The 16,079-nt window shown below is 38.5% G+C and overlaps 1 protein-coding gene across 3 annotated transcripts in view; it reads left to right on the forward strand.

Moving 5' to 3' along the window:
• The window catches only part of Wdr33 (WD repeat domain 33), a 112,197-nt gene that overhangs the window by 32,266 nt on the left and 63,852 nt on the right, over window positions 1–16,079 (forward strand). For all 3 annotated transcript variants that reach the window (XM_059246299.1, XM_059246301.1, XM_059246300.1), the window contains exons 4-7: window positions 699–803; window positions 5,346–5,441; window positions 5,618–5,769; window positions 7,417–7,514. In XM_059246299.1, coding sequence (XP_059102282.1) covers window positions 699–803; window positions 5,346–5,441; window positions 5,618–5,769; window positions 7,417–7,514 — 451 coding nt within the window. The remainder of the gene's footprint in view (window positions 1–698; window positions 804–5,345; window positions 5,442–5,617; window positions 5,770–7,416; window positions 7,515–16,079) is intronic.

Genomic DNA, 16,079 nt, shown 5'->3' on the forward strand with positions numbered 1-16,079 from the left:
CAAAGCATATGAATTCAGGATCAAAGTTGTCTTTTCTTCTTACATTTTTTAAAAAGATTTATTTATTTATTATGTATACAGTGTACATGCATGCTTGCAGGCCAGAAGAGGGAGCCAGATCTCATTACTGATGGTTGTGAGCCACCATGTGGTTGCTGGGAATTGAACTCAGGACCTCTGGAAGAGTAGCCAGTGCTCTTAACCGCTGAGCCATCTCTCCAGCCTCCTCTTCTTACATTTTTATAGTTAACATATTTGCAAAAGTATAATGTAGTATGTCTGTATTTACTTTTATTTAATTTTGTCTCAACTTAAATATTTCTTTAAATTTAATGATGAATAAACTTTAGGCAGAAGCAGTGTCGAAAGATTCAACAGCTTCAAAGTCTTTTAATAGAAAAATTAAATTTAAATTTGAGGTTTTGCAAACATGCTTTGCCGTATTGACTTTGAGAAGTAATTTAGGAAATCTGATACTTAAGCAGACATTGAAATTAAGTTCCAGATAAATATTAATAGCTACTTAACTTTTTATCTTAGTTTTCTTTTAATGTAGAATACTTTTAATCTCCTAAAAGCTTTGGAAAGTTGTCCTGAAGTTTTCTTAATCGTTATCTTGCTATGTACTTTGTTTCTTCTCTGTGTGTTATCAGGTGTTACAAAAACCCAATGTTCTTTTTTCGTTTCCTTTTTAATAGCTGGTCCCACCTATAGGAATGTTGAATAATCCTATGAATGCAGTTACAACAAAATTTGTTAGGACATCAACAAACAAAGTAAAATGCCCAGTATTTGTTGTGAGGGTAAGTATTCTGTTATGTATTTTTTTTTTAATTAATTCTTAGTTTTACAAATTTATTTGACAAGGTTGGGCAAGGTAGCACATGCCTTTAATCCTAGAAGCAAGAGGATCTCTGAGTTCAAGGCCAGCCTGGTCTACATAGTTTCAGGATAACCAGGACTACATAGATAGACTGACTCTAAAAACAAACAAAAAAGTATTTGACAAAACAAAAATTAAATACTATATTAAATGTATATTTAAGATAATAATTGGTTTGCTAATAACAGTTTTACTTTGGATTGTACTCTTTTATCCATTTTGTCCACTGATGGTAGGATAATGTGCTTTGAATTGTTTTTCATCATGTTGTAGAATTCTGGAATATGTAGTATATTCATACTGCGGCAGGTCTCAGGATAGCCCTTGAATAAAAATGGCTTTGTTGCTGTTGGAAAAACAGCATCCTAAGGTGAATAAAATGCTGTCAGGTGTTGATAGCTGAAAACCTATGATACATCATACTTAACAGCTATGTGAAGGTGCCCAGTAGTTTCTTTGGAATTACAAAATACAGTTTTATAATCAGGAATATATTCACATTGCTCAATATTTTGAAGGGATTTTGCAGTTTTAAAAAAAAAGGTTATTTTCCATATTGACCAGACAGACATTCAGTTCATAGTCCTACAAATGGTACTATAATCATTTTTTTAAAATTTCATTTCCTTTCTCCTTCCATCCTTTTTAGTTTTTATTATTTTTTTAGAATTTTTCAGTTTTTTGTTTGCTCTGTTTTTTGTTTTCTGAGATAGCATTTCTTTGTGTAGCCCTGGCTATCTTGGATCTCCCTCTGTAGAACAGGTTGGACTCTAACTCAGAGATCCTCCTGCCTCTGCCTCCTGAGTGTTGGGATTAAAAGTGTGCACCACTACCACCTGGCTTGATTTCTTTTTAAATGTGTATACATGCATGTCTATGTGCATGTTAGTAGAAGTGCCTTTGGAGGCTAGAAGAGGGTATCCCGGTCCTTTGGAGCTGGAGTTCCATGTTGGGAGCTGCCTTATGTGGATGCTGGCCACGGAACCCAGGCCTCTGTAAGATCAGTATCTTCTCTTAACTGTTGAGCCATCTCTCAAGCTCCCTTGCTCCCTTGTGTAGTTGTTTATTTTTACTCTTTACTCCTTGGGGGCCCACCACCCAGCTCCCAAATAAACATGTGGAAACTTATACTTACTTATGAATGCCCGGCCTTAGCTTGGCTTGTTTCTAACCAGCTTTCCTTAACTTAAAGTGCCCCGTCTATCTTTTGCCTTTGGACTTTTACCTTTCTCTATTCTATATTCCTTTCTCTGCTTCTTCTTACTCTGTGCTAGTTGTGTGGCTGGGTGTCTGGTCCCCAGTGTCCTCCTCTCCTATTGTCTTGCTCTTCTCTCTTTTCTTTTGTTCTCTCTGCATGCCAGCCCCACCTATCTCTCTCCTGCCCAGCTATTGGCCATTCAGCTCTTTATTAGACTAATCAGGTGTTTTAGACAGGCAAAGTAACATAGCTTCCCAGAGTTAAACAAATGCAACATGAAAGAATGCAACTCATCTTTGCGTCATTAAACAAATATTCCACAGCATAAACGAATGTAGCACATCTTCAAATAATATTCCACAGCACCCTTGTTTATTTTATTTTATTTTTAAACTTAATTATTGTATGTGTATATAGGGGGTCTCTCCCCTGTGATGTATATGTGGAGGTCAGGTCACCTATGGAGTTGTGTCTTTTTTAACCTTTATGTGGGTTTTAGGAGTTGAACTCAGGTTGTCAGGATTCTCTGGAGCTGGAGTTAAAGGGTGGTTGTGAGCTATCTGATATTGGTGTTGGGAAGCAAACTCTGGTCCTCTGGAAGAGCTGCACACACTTTGAACTGCTGAGTCATTTTTCTAGTCCTTTATTATCCTTTTATGATACAGGAAACCTTTTTGAAATGAAGCCTGCACATTCTGTATTTTTATTTTTATTTTCTCTCCTTATTACTAGGGATAGAGCCTAGGGCCTTGCATATGCTCTGAATTACATCCTTAGCCCCCCACCCCTTAAGAAAAAACAAAACAATAAACCTCATGCTGGTCTTGAACTCATCTTGTATTGTAGCCCAGGCTGCCCTAGAACTCTTGGTCTCCCTTCACCTTCTCCGTGTGGTGGATAAGTTTTCTTCTTTGGAGATCAAGGTATGAGATCTTGGGGGAAATTTGTGCTTATTAGAGACAGTCTGTTGAAAGTTACTAAGAAATGCTTTATTTACAGTTTGGTTTACTATAGAATTGATGGGGTTGGGACCATAGCAGATAAAAAAATCTAGGAAGATAGGAGTACTTTATTCAGAATCATCAAAACGATGTTTATTGATAAGGCAATACAGAGCTAAGTGGTCACACATATTTGTGTCATTTTCCAAATAAACTTCATTTTATGTATTTTATCATGTTTCTTTAGGCATACCTGTTTTTGCAATATTGGTTTTTACATAGGATAATAAAATTGTACTGACCTTCTATGTATTTATATTCTTTATGGAAAATGAGTGAAACTGAACAAAAGGAAAATGAATTATATACACACACAGACACTTGCACTGTTTGTTTGTTTATTTTGTAGCATAGTCTTACTATATAGCCCTGGCTGGCTTGTAACTCATTGTGTAGACCAGACTGGCCTCAAGTTCACGGAGATCCTCCTGCCTCTCCCTCCATAGTACTGGGATTATAGTGTTATCATGCTTGGCAAAAATAAATTTATTTATTTATTTGTTTGTTTGTTTATTTATTTATTTTGAGACAGGGTTTTCTCTGTGGAGCTCTGGCTGTCCTGGAACTCACCCACTCACTTTGTAGAGCAGGCTGGTATCGAACTCAGAGATCTGCCTTCCTCTGCCTCCTGAGTTCTGAGATAAAAGGTGTATGCCACCATGCCTGGTATATATTATATTTTAATGGTGACTAGCAAGTATGTCACAGATTCACTTCAGCATACAAACTGTGGCATTAAAATAGTTATGTAGTGCTTTTTGTTCTAATGTATTAAGACTTTTTTCTTTTGTCCTTATGTCTTCCTGTATTGAGATAGACTCTTGGTATTGAACCCTGACAGGCCTGGTGTTCACTATATAGCCCAGGGTAGCCTTGAACTCTCAGCATCTTCTGATATCGTCAACCTCCTGAGTGCTGGGATTCCTAACGTAGATCATTATTACTGGCAGCATGGACTCTTGTTTTACTTTTTAAAAAATAATACAGCCTGAGACTTGGCCTTGAATTTAGAAGAGCATAAAATAACTCGTGTGTGTGGTCCTGGAGATTGAACTCAGGGCTTATGCATGCTAGGCAAGTGTTCTACTGCTGAGCTAGAACTCCATAATGTGGGTTTTTTCTTTTTCCTTTTTTTTTGGGGGGGGGTAGAGTCACACTATGTAGCTCTGGCTGGCCTGGAACTCCCAGAGATCTGCCTGCCTCTACCTCCAGGCTTTTCTTTTGGTAGTGTCTCACAGAGGCCAGGACATTGAGAATTTACTATGTATCAAAGGATGACCTTGAATAATAATAATAAATTATAAAATAAATATAAAAATAAAATTACAAAAATAATAATACTATTATTATTTTATATGCTTTTGTGTTTTGCCTGAATGTATGTCTGTGTGAGGGTGTTGGATCTGCTGGAACTAGAGTTACAGACACTTGTGAGCTGCCATGTGGGTGCTGGGAATTGAACCTGGGTCCTCTGCAAGAGCAGACCCTGCTCTTAACTGATTTGCTATCTCTCCAGCCCCGACCTTGAACTTTTCTCTCTCTCTCTTTATTTTTTGAGACGGTTTCTCTGGAACTCACTCTGTAGCCCAGGCTGGCCTCGAACTCACAGAGATCCGCCTGCCTCTGCCTCCCGAGTGCTGGGATTAAAGGTGTGTGCCACCACCGCCCGGCGATTATTTTCTATATATGTGCCAGACAGTCCAACAGCAATCGAAAGATTCCTTATTTTTCATTCAGTCATTTGAACTTTTCTGGTGACTGCCTACTTTATTTATATTCGTCTCCTGTGTAGCCTAGATAAGAGTGAAATCTTTACATATTATGATTTGACTTGCTTTTTAAGTACATAGGGTACTATACATTCCTTTTTAAACTTAGCTAATGAGCCAGAGTATTAGTGCTTCCCTTCACTGTGTCAGGCAAGTTCTCTTCTGACAGTATACTTGCTTATAAAGGTACATCAACTATAAAACAGTGTTGTCTACTTTATTTGGATAAGCTAATATTTTATGAATAAAGGTTCTGGGGACTGGAGAGATGCTCATCAATTAAGAACACCTGCTACTCTTCCAGAGGACTTGAGTTCAGTTCTCCACACATTCAGTTCCCCCACATTCTGCAGGTGACAACTGCCTGTAACTCTTGCTCAACTCATGCATGCACCAAAACAAGCAAACAGAAATGCCTTTGAAAATATTTCTTAAATTACTGAAGCTGCAAGACTGGTGCTTATATGTGACCTGTCTTCCTTTTCTTCCTGCAGTGGACCCCAGAAGGAAGACGCTTGGTCACTGGAGCTTCTAGTGGAGAGTTCACCTTATGGAATGGGCTGACTTTCAACTTCGAAACCATATTGCAGGTAACAGTAACCACCAGATGGTAGCTCATCTAAGAACTTGAGGGTACAGTCAAGTTCATTGGCATTGTAAAACTTAACAATTGAATAGTTTACTGCTCTAAGTTAATATAGGTTCCTTTCAGCCCAGCCATATAGTCTCTTAAAGAAAAACTTAAAAATGTTTTCTGTTTTCACAGGCTCATGATAGCCCTGTGAGGGCCATGACTTGGTCACATAATGACATGTGGATGTTGACAGCAGATCATGGAGGATATGTGAAATATTGGCAATCCAACATGAACAACGTCAAGATGTTCCAGGCACATAAGGAGGCGATTAGAGAGGCCAGGTTTATACACAATATACCATTTTCTGTAGTCCCTATTGTCATGGTTAAATTACTCTCTAAGTGTATTCTGGTTGCAGAGATGCATGGGCTCTCTCAGATTCTGGGAAACTTTTTGCACCTTATGAACACATTATATCTCTTTGTTTTCACACATTCACCATTTTGCTGGCACCGTTCTGAAGTAGTTTTGTCCTGGTATCAGCCTTTGCAATATGTTAGAGATGTATTGTCTGACACATTTTGCACTGGTTTTCTCTTTTCATTTATGGTTAATAATGTGTATACGTTACTCCTTTTTATTATCTACTGTGTAAGACAAGAATATTCCAAATAAAGAATTCAGTCTTTAATTATACAACTGAATAAAATCTAAAGCCTACAGAAATCACCTTCAGAATCCACACAAAAGTCAAGGAAAAAAAAGAGGCTTAAGTGAAGACCTGGTTGGCTTGGTTCTGCCACGACTTCAAAAAGAAAGTATAGGACTAAAAACCTCACAGATAACTCTCTGGACGTGGCAAACATTAACGGATTAATGAATGGGTTCTTCATGCTTTGCAGCTGTAAACAGACCTTTGTCAAAGAAGACTCTAGGACTTTTCTTCTGATTCACTGTTGATAACAAGACTTATGCAAATGTATGAGTGGAGTTAAAACATTTTCAGTGAGTTGTATGTTTTTACATAACAGTGAGAAATGTATAGTAAAACCGGGGGAAAGAGTTTCAAAAAGAAGCCTGAAGAAGTGCTGCAGCCTCAGAATAAAGCTAAGCAGCATTCTTTTAAGGTTGTGCCATCTTCATGTGGGAAGAGGTTGACTTTAGAAACACCATTTCTACTTTCAGAATCCACAGAACTTGTTGCATATACATGTTTCTGCTTTATAGACCTGGCCTCAGTGTCGTGCTCATAATATTTTTTTCACTGTTAGTCATTCAGAAGTTAAAGGGAGTTCATACAGTTCATTGAAAATCTTGATGGTTTTTCACAGCCAGGAAGAAAACTGGCTCCCTCTTGTGTAGCAGTCATTGGCTTTAAAAAGAAATCTGATGTATATTTTAAGTTTTCCTCCAAAGGTACAACATTCATGGGATTGCTTTACACCTGGAAAAAGGCATACAGTTTTCATAGGCCTTTTAAATAAGTGAGAGACATAATATATGAAGATCTTGCAATCAGTCTTACTAGCCTGCTTAAAAGTGTTTTAGCCTATCATTTTTGAAGTTTAAATGTCTGAGGCAGAAACTGATGCTCATGTTTTGAGCAGTATTCCTCTGTGGCTTAAATGACTATGTGCAGAAATATTGGTAAGAGTAGAACACATTTAGTTTCACTGTTAAGGCAGCTCCCCATGTTTTGTTGACACAGGAAATCTACAAGGAGCACAGGTAATGAAAGGACTAGTAATGCACTGAGGAGTTCTCTGAATATTGATGGAAATGGAAAAGAAAAAACCCTATTCTTTTGAAGTCTTTTGATGAGATGTATATGTTAGCTGACTACATTCTTCTTTAAGGGCTTCTTCACTGGATACTTCCTTCTCCTGTTTATAATGCAGCACAGTGTTTTTATTTTTCCCTGTCTGAGAAGCATGGATGATCTGTTAAATGCTGACCTCTTTCCCCTGCTGTGTGTCTTCATGTAACAGTTTCTCACCCACGGATAATAAATTTGCTACATGCTCTGATGACGGCACTGTTAGAATCTGGGATTTTCTTCGTTGCCATGAGGAAAGAATTCTCCGAGGTATGTGTACAAACAGTACTGATTGAAATATTTAAATAGGGAAGGCATTTGTGGTTAAATCATCACAATACACAATATTGGCTTGTATTTCCATTAAAGTATTTTTTTTTATACATTCACCATCTCTGCCAAAAAAACACGGCTGTTCTCTAGTTTGCATTCATTTTGTAAATTTTCACTAATAATAATTTCACTATCTTTGAATTCTTTCAGCTGTAAAGTAAATATGAGCTCTCCCTTTCCCTATCACTTCTTTATCTTTGTGTATCCCTTAGGGAAGTACTCTTTCCTGACATAGACATTTCAAAATAATAGACAGCCCACATATTCATGACAGCTCTTGCACAGGTAACACATTACCCGCTAAAATAGGTGTTAGTAGCTGTATTTATTTGCCCTCTTTTTGAGAAAGGTTCTCCTTGGGAAGCTTAAGCTGGCCTGGAACTTGCTGTATAGCCTACACTAGCCTGGAACTTACAGTCCTTAGTCCTTGTCTCAGACTCCCAATTCTGGGGGTGCAGTTGTGCTTCATTGCAGCTGGCTTACTTGGAATTTGTAGGTTATTTCACTTTGTATAGTGGGGCTATATATGAATTCTAAGGTAGTAGAGTTTGGGAATTAGCTGTGTTTTATATATTCTTAGTGCAGACATCATAATAAAACCATTTGTACTTCTAAGTACTTGGTTTATTATTCACTAAGAATGTAGTATTTTCTTTCTTTTTTTCTTTAAATTTATTTATTTATTATTCATTGTTGTTTTGCCTGTGTAAGAGTGTAGGTCCCCTGGAACTGTAGTTACAGATAGTCGTGAGCTGTCATGTGGGTGCTGGGAATTGAACCCGGGTCCTCTGGAAGAGCAGTCAGTGGTCTTTTTTTTTTTTTTTAAAGATTTATTTATTTATTATGTCTATAGTGTTCTGTCTGCACATATCCCTGCAAGCCAGAAGAGGGCACCAGATCTCATTACAGATGGTTGTGAGCCACCATGTGGTTGCTGGGAATTGAACTCAGGACCTCTGGAAGAACAGCCAGTGCTCTTAACTTCTGAGCCATCTCCCCAGCCCGCAGTCAGTGGTCTTAACCACTAGGCCATCTCTCCAGCCCAGAATGTAGTATTTTCAAGTGTTTAGTTTAAACCTCTACTAGTTTACAAACTGCCTTTTTTACTCCATGCCCTTAATTCCTGAATGCCTCAGAAGTAACATGTGAAAGGGAAATTCAGGGTGGAGAATGGGTACCAGAGATAACATTTGTCAAGACATTATGATTCAGAGATTTCCCTTCATGTTAAAGAGTCAGCAGTTAGTTGTCTTAGTGGAATTGTAAATTTCTTAAAGCTGGTAAGACACTTTACCATGCCAGACGTGGTTGTGCACACCCTTTAATATTAGGAGAGGCAGGCAGATCTCTCTGAGTTCCATGTTAGTCTAGTCTACATATAGAGTTCCAGACCAGCCAGCTCTATATAGTGAAACTCTGTCTCAGAATAAAGCAAACAAAACTAAACTTGAAAAATTTTAAAAACACATATTTTAAGCTAGTATCATTGAATGTATTTTCACATTGGCTTGGATCCATGTACAGTTATGCATCACCATAGCTAGTGTAGGGATCTTGTTGGTGCCTGTTAAATTGAGGAGCATATACACTGTGAAGGTCATGATACCATGCAATTTAAGAATAAGGTAGAGTCTTTGAGAGTTTAGTCTAAATTACTATATGGAAGAGTACCACGACTCAGAAGATTTAAGTGACATGTTAAAAAAATAATAGGTCCAATGCCATAACTAGAATCTTAACCACTTGACTTTTATCCTGGTAGTATACTTACGTTGGATCTTTCCTCACTGTTCTTAGAAATATTAGATGTTCGACATAGGTCAATGTTTTCTAGGCTTAGAAAAATCCTTAGGAATAAAGGGATTATAATGACAAACTTTACAATATTCTGAAATATGATAACAGAATTCTCATATAAAACTGGTCAACAATTTGTATTGAAACAAAATCTTTTCTATGTTAACATTTTTTTTCACCTTACATACCAATGAAGAGCTCTAAAAACGGCTCTAAGTATGCCCAGCAATGTCTCTGAAATTAGTGTTATAAGTAGCAGTTGATATTTTTAGGTTTGAGTTAAGGTGAGCTTTTTTATTTTTAATTTGAGTCAGGTGAATTTAGATAAAATGGAAGCTGTTAAATAGGCAACACATACTCAAGTATATTAATATCATGTTTATTAATTAAATGAGAGTTTTATTCTCCACATGAGGACTGTCCATTTTAGGCTTTATATGGGTGTTTCAAATATACACAAAATATGCTGGATGCCTGTGTACTTTTAGGATTTATGTTTTTCCTTGTACATATGTATGTCATTTTCTTCCTTGTAAAAACACTTTTACTGCTTAATAATTCAATGAGTATATGAGACAAATGTGAATGTAGTCAACTAAATCAATTAAATAACCCAAACAGTTGTGAGAGCAAGTCTCACATAATCCATGAGATTTTAGATTCCAGTTACCGTTTTCTGTCAATCCGTTCTCTAAATTCTGGGACACTAAGAGCGTTTCTGTTCTACTTGATGGTGGAGACAGATTTACAGTCATCACTGGCAGGATGCAAAATTGTTCAACAAAAATTAGAAGGAAGGACCTAAGGGTAGCTTCTCATGGAAAACATCGGATCCCAAAGTCAAACTTGGGGGTTGGGGATTTAGCTCAGTGGTAGAGTGCTTGCCTAGCAAGCACAAGGCCCTGGGTTCGATCCTCAGCTCAAAAAAACAAACAAACAAACAAACAAACAAAAACACCAAAGTCAAACTGGGACTGGATGAATGGTCGTTCTGTCTTCTAAAATGTCAGTTGCCCTGTGTTAAGGGCAATAGTCATAGTCCACACATACCTATCTGACAGGCAAGCAGGCACACTTCTTTCTCTTGTGGTATGTGTCAGGCACTCACTTTGAGAGGTTAGGTATTTAGAAAATCAAGAAAGCGCTGTTAAAGGGAGGTGATGATCATATAGTCTGAGGCTTTATCACATACTTAACCTGTTCTCCATCATCCATAAAATTCAGACTTTTACTCAGAGTTTTAGTGATACAGTATTTGTTACCTCATGTTTCCCTTTACCGATATCAGGTCCAATTTTTAGCTCATTCTTCCATTATGTTGGTAATCTACTTTTCTATAACTTGCTCTTCTGTTTGGGACATCAAGGGGAAAAAAGCAAAAACATTTAGTGCATGGCTATAATCTCAACACTTGAGAGAGGTAGAGCACAGCCTGGGCTATGTAAGACACTTTCAAAAACAATAAAAAAAAACCCTCTATAATCTATCCTGTCTGACAGCCAATTAAATATTTAAAGTAACAGTCATGTCTTTTTTTCCTCCAAGTTTTTCAGCTTTAAGCACACAGTATTCTTCAGAAGCCACAATACCATTTCAGTATAGAATTTACAGTTGCCTTTTTTAGTGTCATTTATGATATTGTTCTTAACTCTTCATGTAAAATGAGTTATACAAGAGAAACATAATATTTAAAATGGACATAGAACAATTGTTGGGAGGTTTGCTGTTCAAAGGATTGGTTGATTCATAAACTCATGAAATTGAGTATAGCAACATCTTTTTTTTTTTTTTTTTGGTTTTTCGAGACAGGGTTTCTCTGTGTAGCTTTGTGCCTGTCCTGGAACTCACTTGGTAGCCCAGGCTGTCCTCGAACTCACAGAGATCCGCCTGGCTCTGCCTCCCGAGTGCTGGGATTAAAGGCGTGCGCCACCACCGCCCGGCAGCAACTTCTTTTTAATGTCCCTTATATACTGAAGTTTATACACATTTGTCCTTTTTCTCTAGTAAAAAGTGCTTAAAGTTTTGTAGGCAAGATATTTTCACAAGCTTTTATCATCTTAAAAGCAGAGACCAGTGAATAAACTTGATACTTGTTAGAAATACTTTTATTGACACAGAAGAGGGAAGAAGACCTGCGACCCTGTGTCTAAAAGCAAAACAAACTTCTTACTGCCAAGTTGAAAACATGTAATCATTAAGCCAACGCCACCTGGCCTACATGTAATCATTAAGAATGCAAAAATAAATTTTAACGAGAAGCATTATACTTCAAAAGAGAAATCTCTCCAGAAATCCACTGCACTTGAAGTTTTGTTTTTCCTTCTTGATTTTAGCAATGATAGCTGGTACACTGATCAGGCCCACTGTAAGTACTTAATTTAGTATCATCAGCAACACTTTGGAATAAGAATTGATTATTCTCCATTTTACAAATGAATGACATGGTGACTAAAAAGTTAAATAAACCTGCCAAAGATCATACATACAGTGTAAGAAGTAGGGCTAGGATCTGAAGGCAGGTGTGTGACTTGAGTTTATTCTACTCACAGCAGGGCACATGCTAGGCAAGTAACCCAGCCACTGAGCTATGTCACCAAACCTTTTAGATTTTAAAAGATGGTCGTCAGAGATTGTGTACCTGGGCTATGGCGATAGAATTACAAAGTAAAGACTTTGGTAGGGGAGCAGAGGGAGAGTGGGCAGAGGGAACTCCAGTTTATTTTAATACTTGTCTTAAAAAGTGTCCATATAGGTTACAGTTTTTTATGTACCACATATTGAACCGTAAAAACATTAAATCACACTGAATTGTTGAAACTTCAAATGGGTTACAAGATATCTGCTAGGTTATACAAATGTACAGGAAGGGGTACCCTGCGATAGTTCAAGAGGAAATGCCTTGGTTGGGAATGAATCTGTTGGTATGTGCTTGCTTAGTATGCACTGAGTCGCGGGATCATTCCCCAGTATCACCTAAAACTGAGTTTGGTAGTGCATGCCTCTGGTCTTAGCAGTGGGGAGGTGGAGGGAGTATGATCAGAAATTCAAGGTCATCCTTTGCTACATAGCATTTGAGACCAGTCTGGGCAAAGTGTGACTCTAAAAGCAAAACCAAACTTAATCTGTTTTACTAAATTTTATTTTGCTTTGCTTTAAGAAAGGGCCTTACTCTGCAGTCCAGGCTGGTCTTGAATTCACTATGTAGCATATGTTGTCCTAGAACTCATGGTGTTCTTCTGGACTCACTCTAGCCTCTTCAAATGAACCCACACATTCACCACACAGCTTAAGAAAATGAACAGCATTCATACTTTTTTTTTCTTTTTTGTTTTTTTCGAGACAGAGTTTCTTGTGTAGCCCTGACTGCCATGGAACTAGCTCTGTTGACCAGGCTGGTCTTGAACTCATGGAGATCTGCCTGCCTCTGCCTCCTGGGTGCTGGGATTAATGGTGTGCCACCACCACCTGGCAGCATTCATGATCAGATTCAGTAGTTTTTCTTCAGAGCTTTCAACTGTGATTTTTACCAAATAAACTAAAGCCTCCTCTACAATGATCTTTCAGTTTAGTAGAATGATTTTAAACTGTGTAAAGGCATGTTTACTGTGTCTTTATGAGTATTCAGGGAAAAAAATGTGATCTTCATTGTGAATAATTTACTACTTACCACATTTTATATAGCATTCTACAAAATCCTGTCTATTTCTCAAGACAAAACACAAACACTGTTATCTTTATACTATAGTCTGTATTTGTGTCTTGTTTACTTTTCTGTTGCTATGGGAAGACACCTTAACAAAGGCAACTAACAGAAGAAAGAGTTTTTGGGGAGGATTTACAGTTTAGAGGGTTAGAGCCCGTGATCATCATTGGCACGGCAGCTTCAGGCAGGCATGGCGCTGGAATAGTAGCTGAGAGCTTATATCGTGAGACACAGTGGGCAAGAAAGCTAATGGGAATAGTTTATCTCTTCTGAACCATCAAAGCCTGCTCCCAGTGACTCTACCTCCCAACAAGGCCACACCTTCTGATCCTTCCTAAACAGTTCCATCAATTGTGGACCATGGATTCAAACAGGAGCCTGTGGGGGCCATTCTCATTCAAACCACCACTTTCCACTCCCTGGCATCCATAGTCTTGAAAAATAAGCATTTTGTTCAAAAGCTAGGACTAGTGGCACATGGTTTTAATCCCAGCACTTGTGAGGCAGAGACAGGCTGATCTCTGTGAGTTCAAAGCTAGTCTGTCTACATAGTTCCAGGATAGACAGAGCTACATAGTGAGACCCGGTCTTGAACAAAACCTAAAACCAGAAAATGCCAGGTGGTGAAGGCATACAGCTTTAATCCCAGCACTCCAGAGACAGAGGCAGGTGGATCTTTGTGAGTTCGAGGCCAGCCTTGTCTGCAGAATGAGTTCCAGGACAACCAGGGATATACAGAGAAACCCTGTCTCGAAAAAACAAAAACAAAAAAACAAAGAAAAAAAGCCCCAAAACTCTTCTGAGACTCAAGACAATCTCTTGTCACTTTCTGTAAAATCAAAAAGCGGACACATACTTTCAACATATAGTGACATAAAGGGAGTAATAGGGGTCTAGTCAGGAAATACTGGACCAAAACAAGACTGAAATCCAGCAGGGTAGACTCCAAAGGCTGTAGCTCTATGTCTGTTGTCAAAGGCTTATATGGCTCTGTTCTTCTAGCTTCTTTGCGACACGGTTCTCTCTTCCTTGTGCTTATGAATCAAGATGTAGGGTGTCAGCTACTGCTGGAGTACCATATCTGCTTGCCTGCTGTCTCCTGCTATTCTTCCTGCCATGATAGTTATGGACTTCACTTTTCCTCTGAAACTGTAAGCCCCAAATAAGCGCTTCCTTCTTTGAGTTGCCTTGGTCGTAGTGTCTTATCACAGTGATGGAGAAGTAACTAAGACACCAGAGTAACAGCAGAATGCGTGCTGATGTTTAAATATTTCTGACATCTTAAATGTATTGATTCATTTTATACACACAAGCCTATCTCTCTATCTCCGTGGTAGTTTCTTATTCTGAGGAAGAGTTCGTTGAAGGATCCTTTCTCTCTTATATTTCTGAAAAGACTGGGTCTTTTTAACTCATGTATAAGAGGGAAAAGACAGTATATAACTTTTGAGGCATATCATTTAAAGAAATTAGTGTTTTCAGTATTCTGTGTATACATTTATATTTTTATAGGAATTTTTCTTTTCAGCTTTATTCTTTTCATCCTTGCTTACTTTAAATGTTGTACATGAAATGAAAAAAAAAATGTGTTGAAGACCAATGTGGTTTTCTTGGAGATAGTAGAGTTGAGTTGCATGCTGCTATAATATCTAGTGGTTTTTTTGTTTTTGTTTTGAGACCGGCCTTTACTATTTAGCCCAGCGTGTCCTGGAAATCTTCATTGTCCTGCCTCAGCCTCCACGTGCAGTGATTAAGGGTGTGTATTATACACCTGGCTTTTAGGTTTGTTTGTTTGTTTGTTTTGAGAAAAGTTCTCACCGTGTAAGTCTGGCTGGCCTGAAACTCTGTGTAGACCAGGCTGACCTGAAACTCAAGAGATCTGCCTGCCTCTGCCTCCTGAGTGCTGGGATCAAAGGCATGCACACTGCCCTTGCTTTTAGTACTTTAGTTAAGATTAATGAGGGGCAGTGCCGGGGATATAGCTAAATTGTTTTCCTAACATGCACAAATCCCTGGTTTCCATCTATAACACCAGTTAAATGGATATGCATCTGTTTTCCCAGCAAGAAGCAGGAGGATCAGGAGTTTAAGGCCAGTTTAGACTACATGAGACTCTATCTCCAAAAAAGTCAGGGACTGGGAATGTAGCACAATAGCAGAGCATTCACTTTGCATTATGGGTGTGATTCATCCAGTACCATACACAAATCCAGAAGCCATTCCTACACATAATTTTGCTTACAAAGCCTCTCTGAGATAGGCTTTAATATGTAGTTCTGATTGGCTTTGAACTCACAGAGATCTGCCTGCTAGGACTCCAGTCTTAAAGATAGGGTCACTATGTAGCTGTGGCTATTCTAGAGCTTGCTGTGTAGACAAGGCTGGCTTTGAACTCAGAGTCACTTGCCTGTGCCTCCTGAGGACTGGAATTAAAGGCATGTGTCACCAAGGCAGCCCCTGATCTCAGTTTTTTACAGCAGTAAGTTAACATTAGTAATTTAAGCAGTCAACCTTGCTGAAGGTCATGGTGCCTGGTGCCTTTGGATACTTGAAGAAGGCGTTGGAGGCTTAAAGATGGTTGTGAGCTCTCATGAGGATGGAAAGTGTCCTGAGCAGTGCAACAAAGGATGTGCACCACCATCTAACCCCCCACCCCCTAGACTCATGTAGCCTGGCTAGTCTGGAATTCACTATGTTGACTAAAATGATCTTGAATTTACAGAGCTCCTTGCCCTGCCTCTGCCTCCCAAGTGCTGGGTTACAGATGTGTATCACCACATCCAGCCATCTCACTATATCTAAAGTTGATGTTCTAGATGAGCTGACTAGCAAGTCTCAGGGATCCTACTTCATATTCCCAGCATTGAAATTACAGGTGCACTTCCTTCCCTCACTATGGGTGGTAGGGATAAACTCTGGTCCTTAATACTTGTGCAGTAGGCACCTAACCAACTGAGCCATTTCTTCAGCCCCTCATTTAGAGATACTTAGATGATTCTGTA

The sequence above is a fragment of the Peromyscus eremicus genome, chromosome 19 (genome assembly GCF_949786415.1).
Source record: "Peromyscus eremicus chromosome 19, PerEre_H2_v1, whole genome shotgun sequence".
In the NCBI taxonomy this organism is placed as follows: Eukaryota; Metazoa; Chordata; class Mammalia; order Rodentia; family Cricetidae; genus Peromyscus; species Peromyscus eremicus.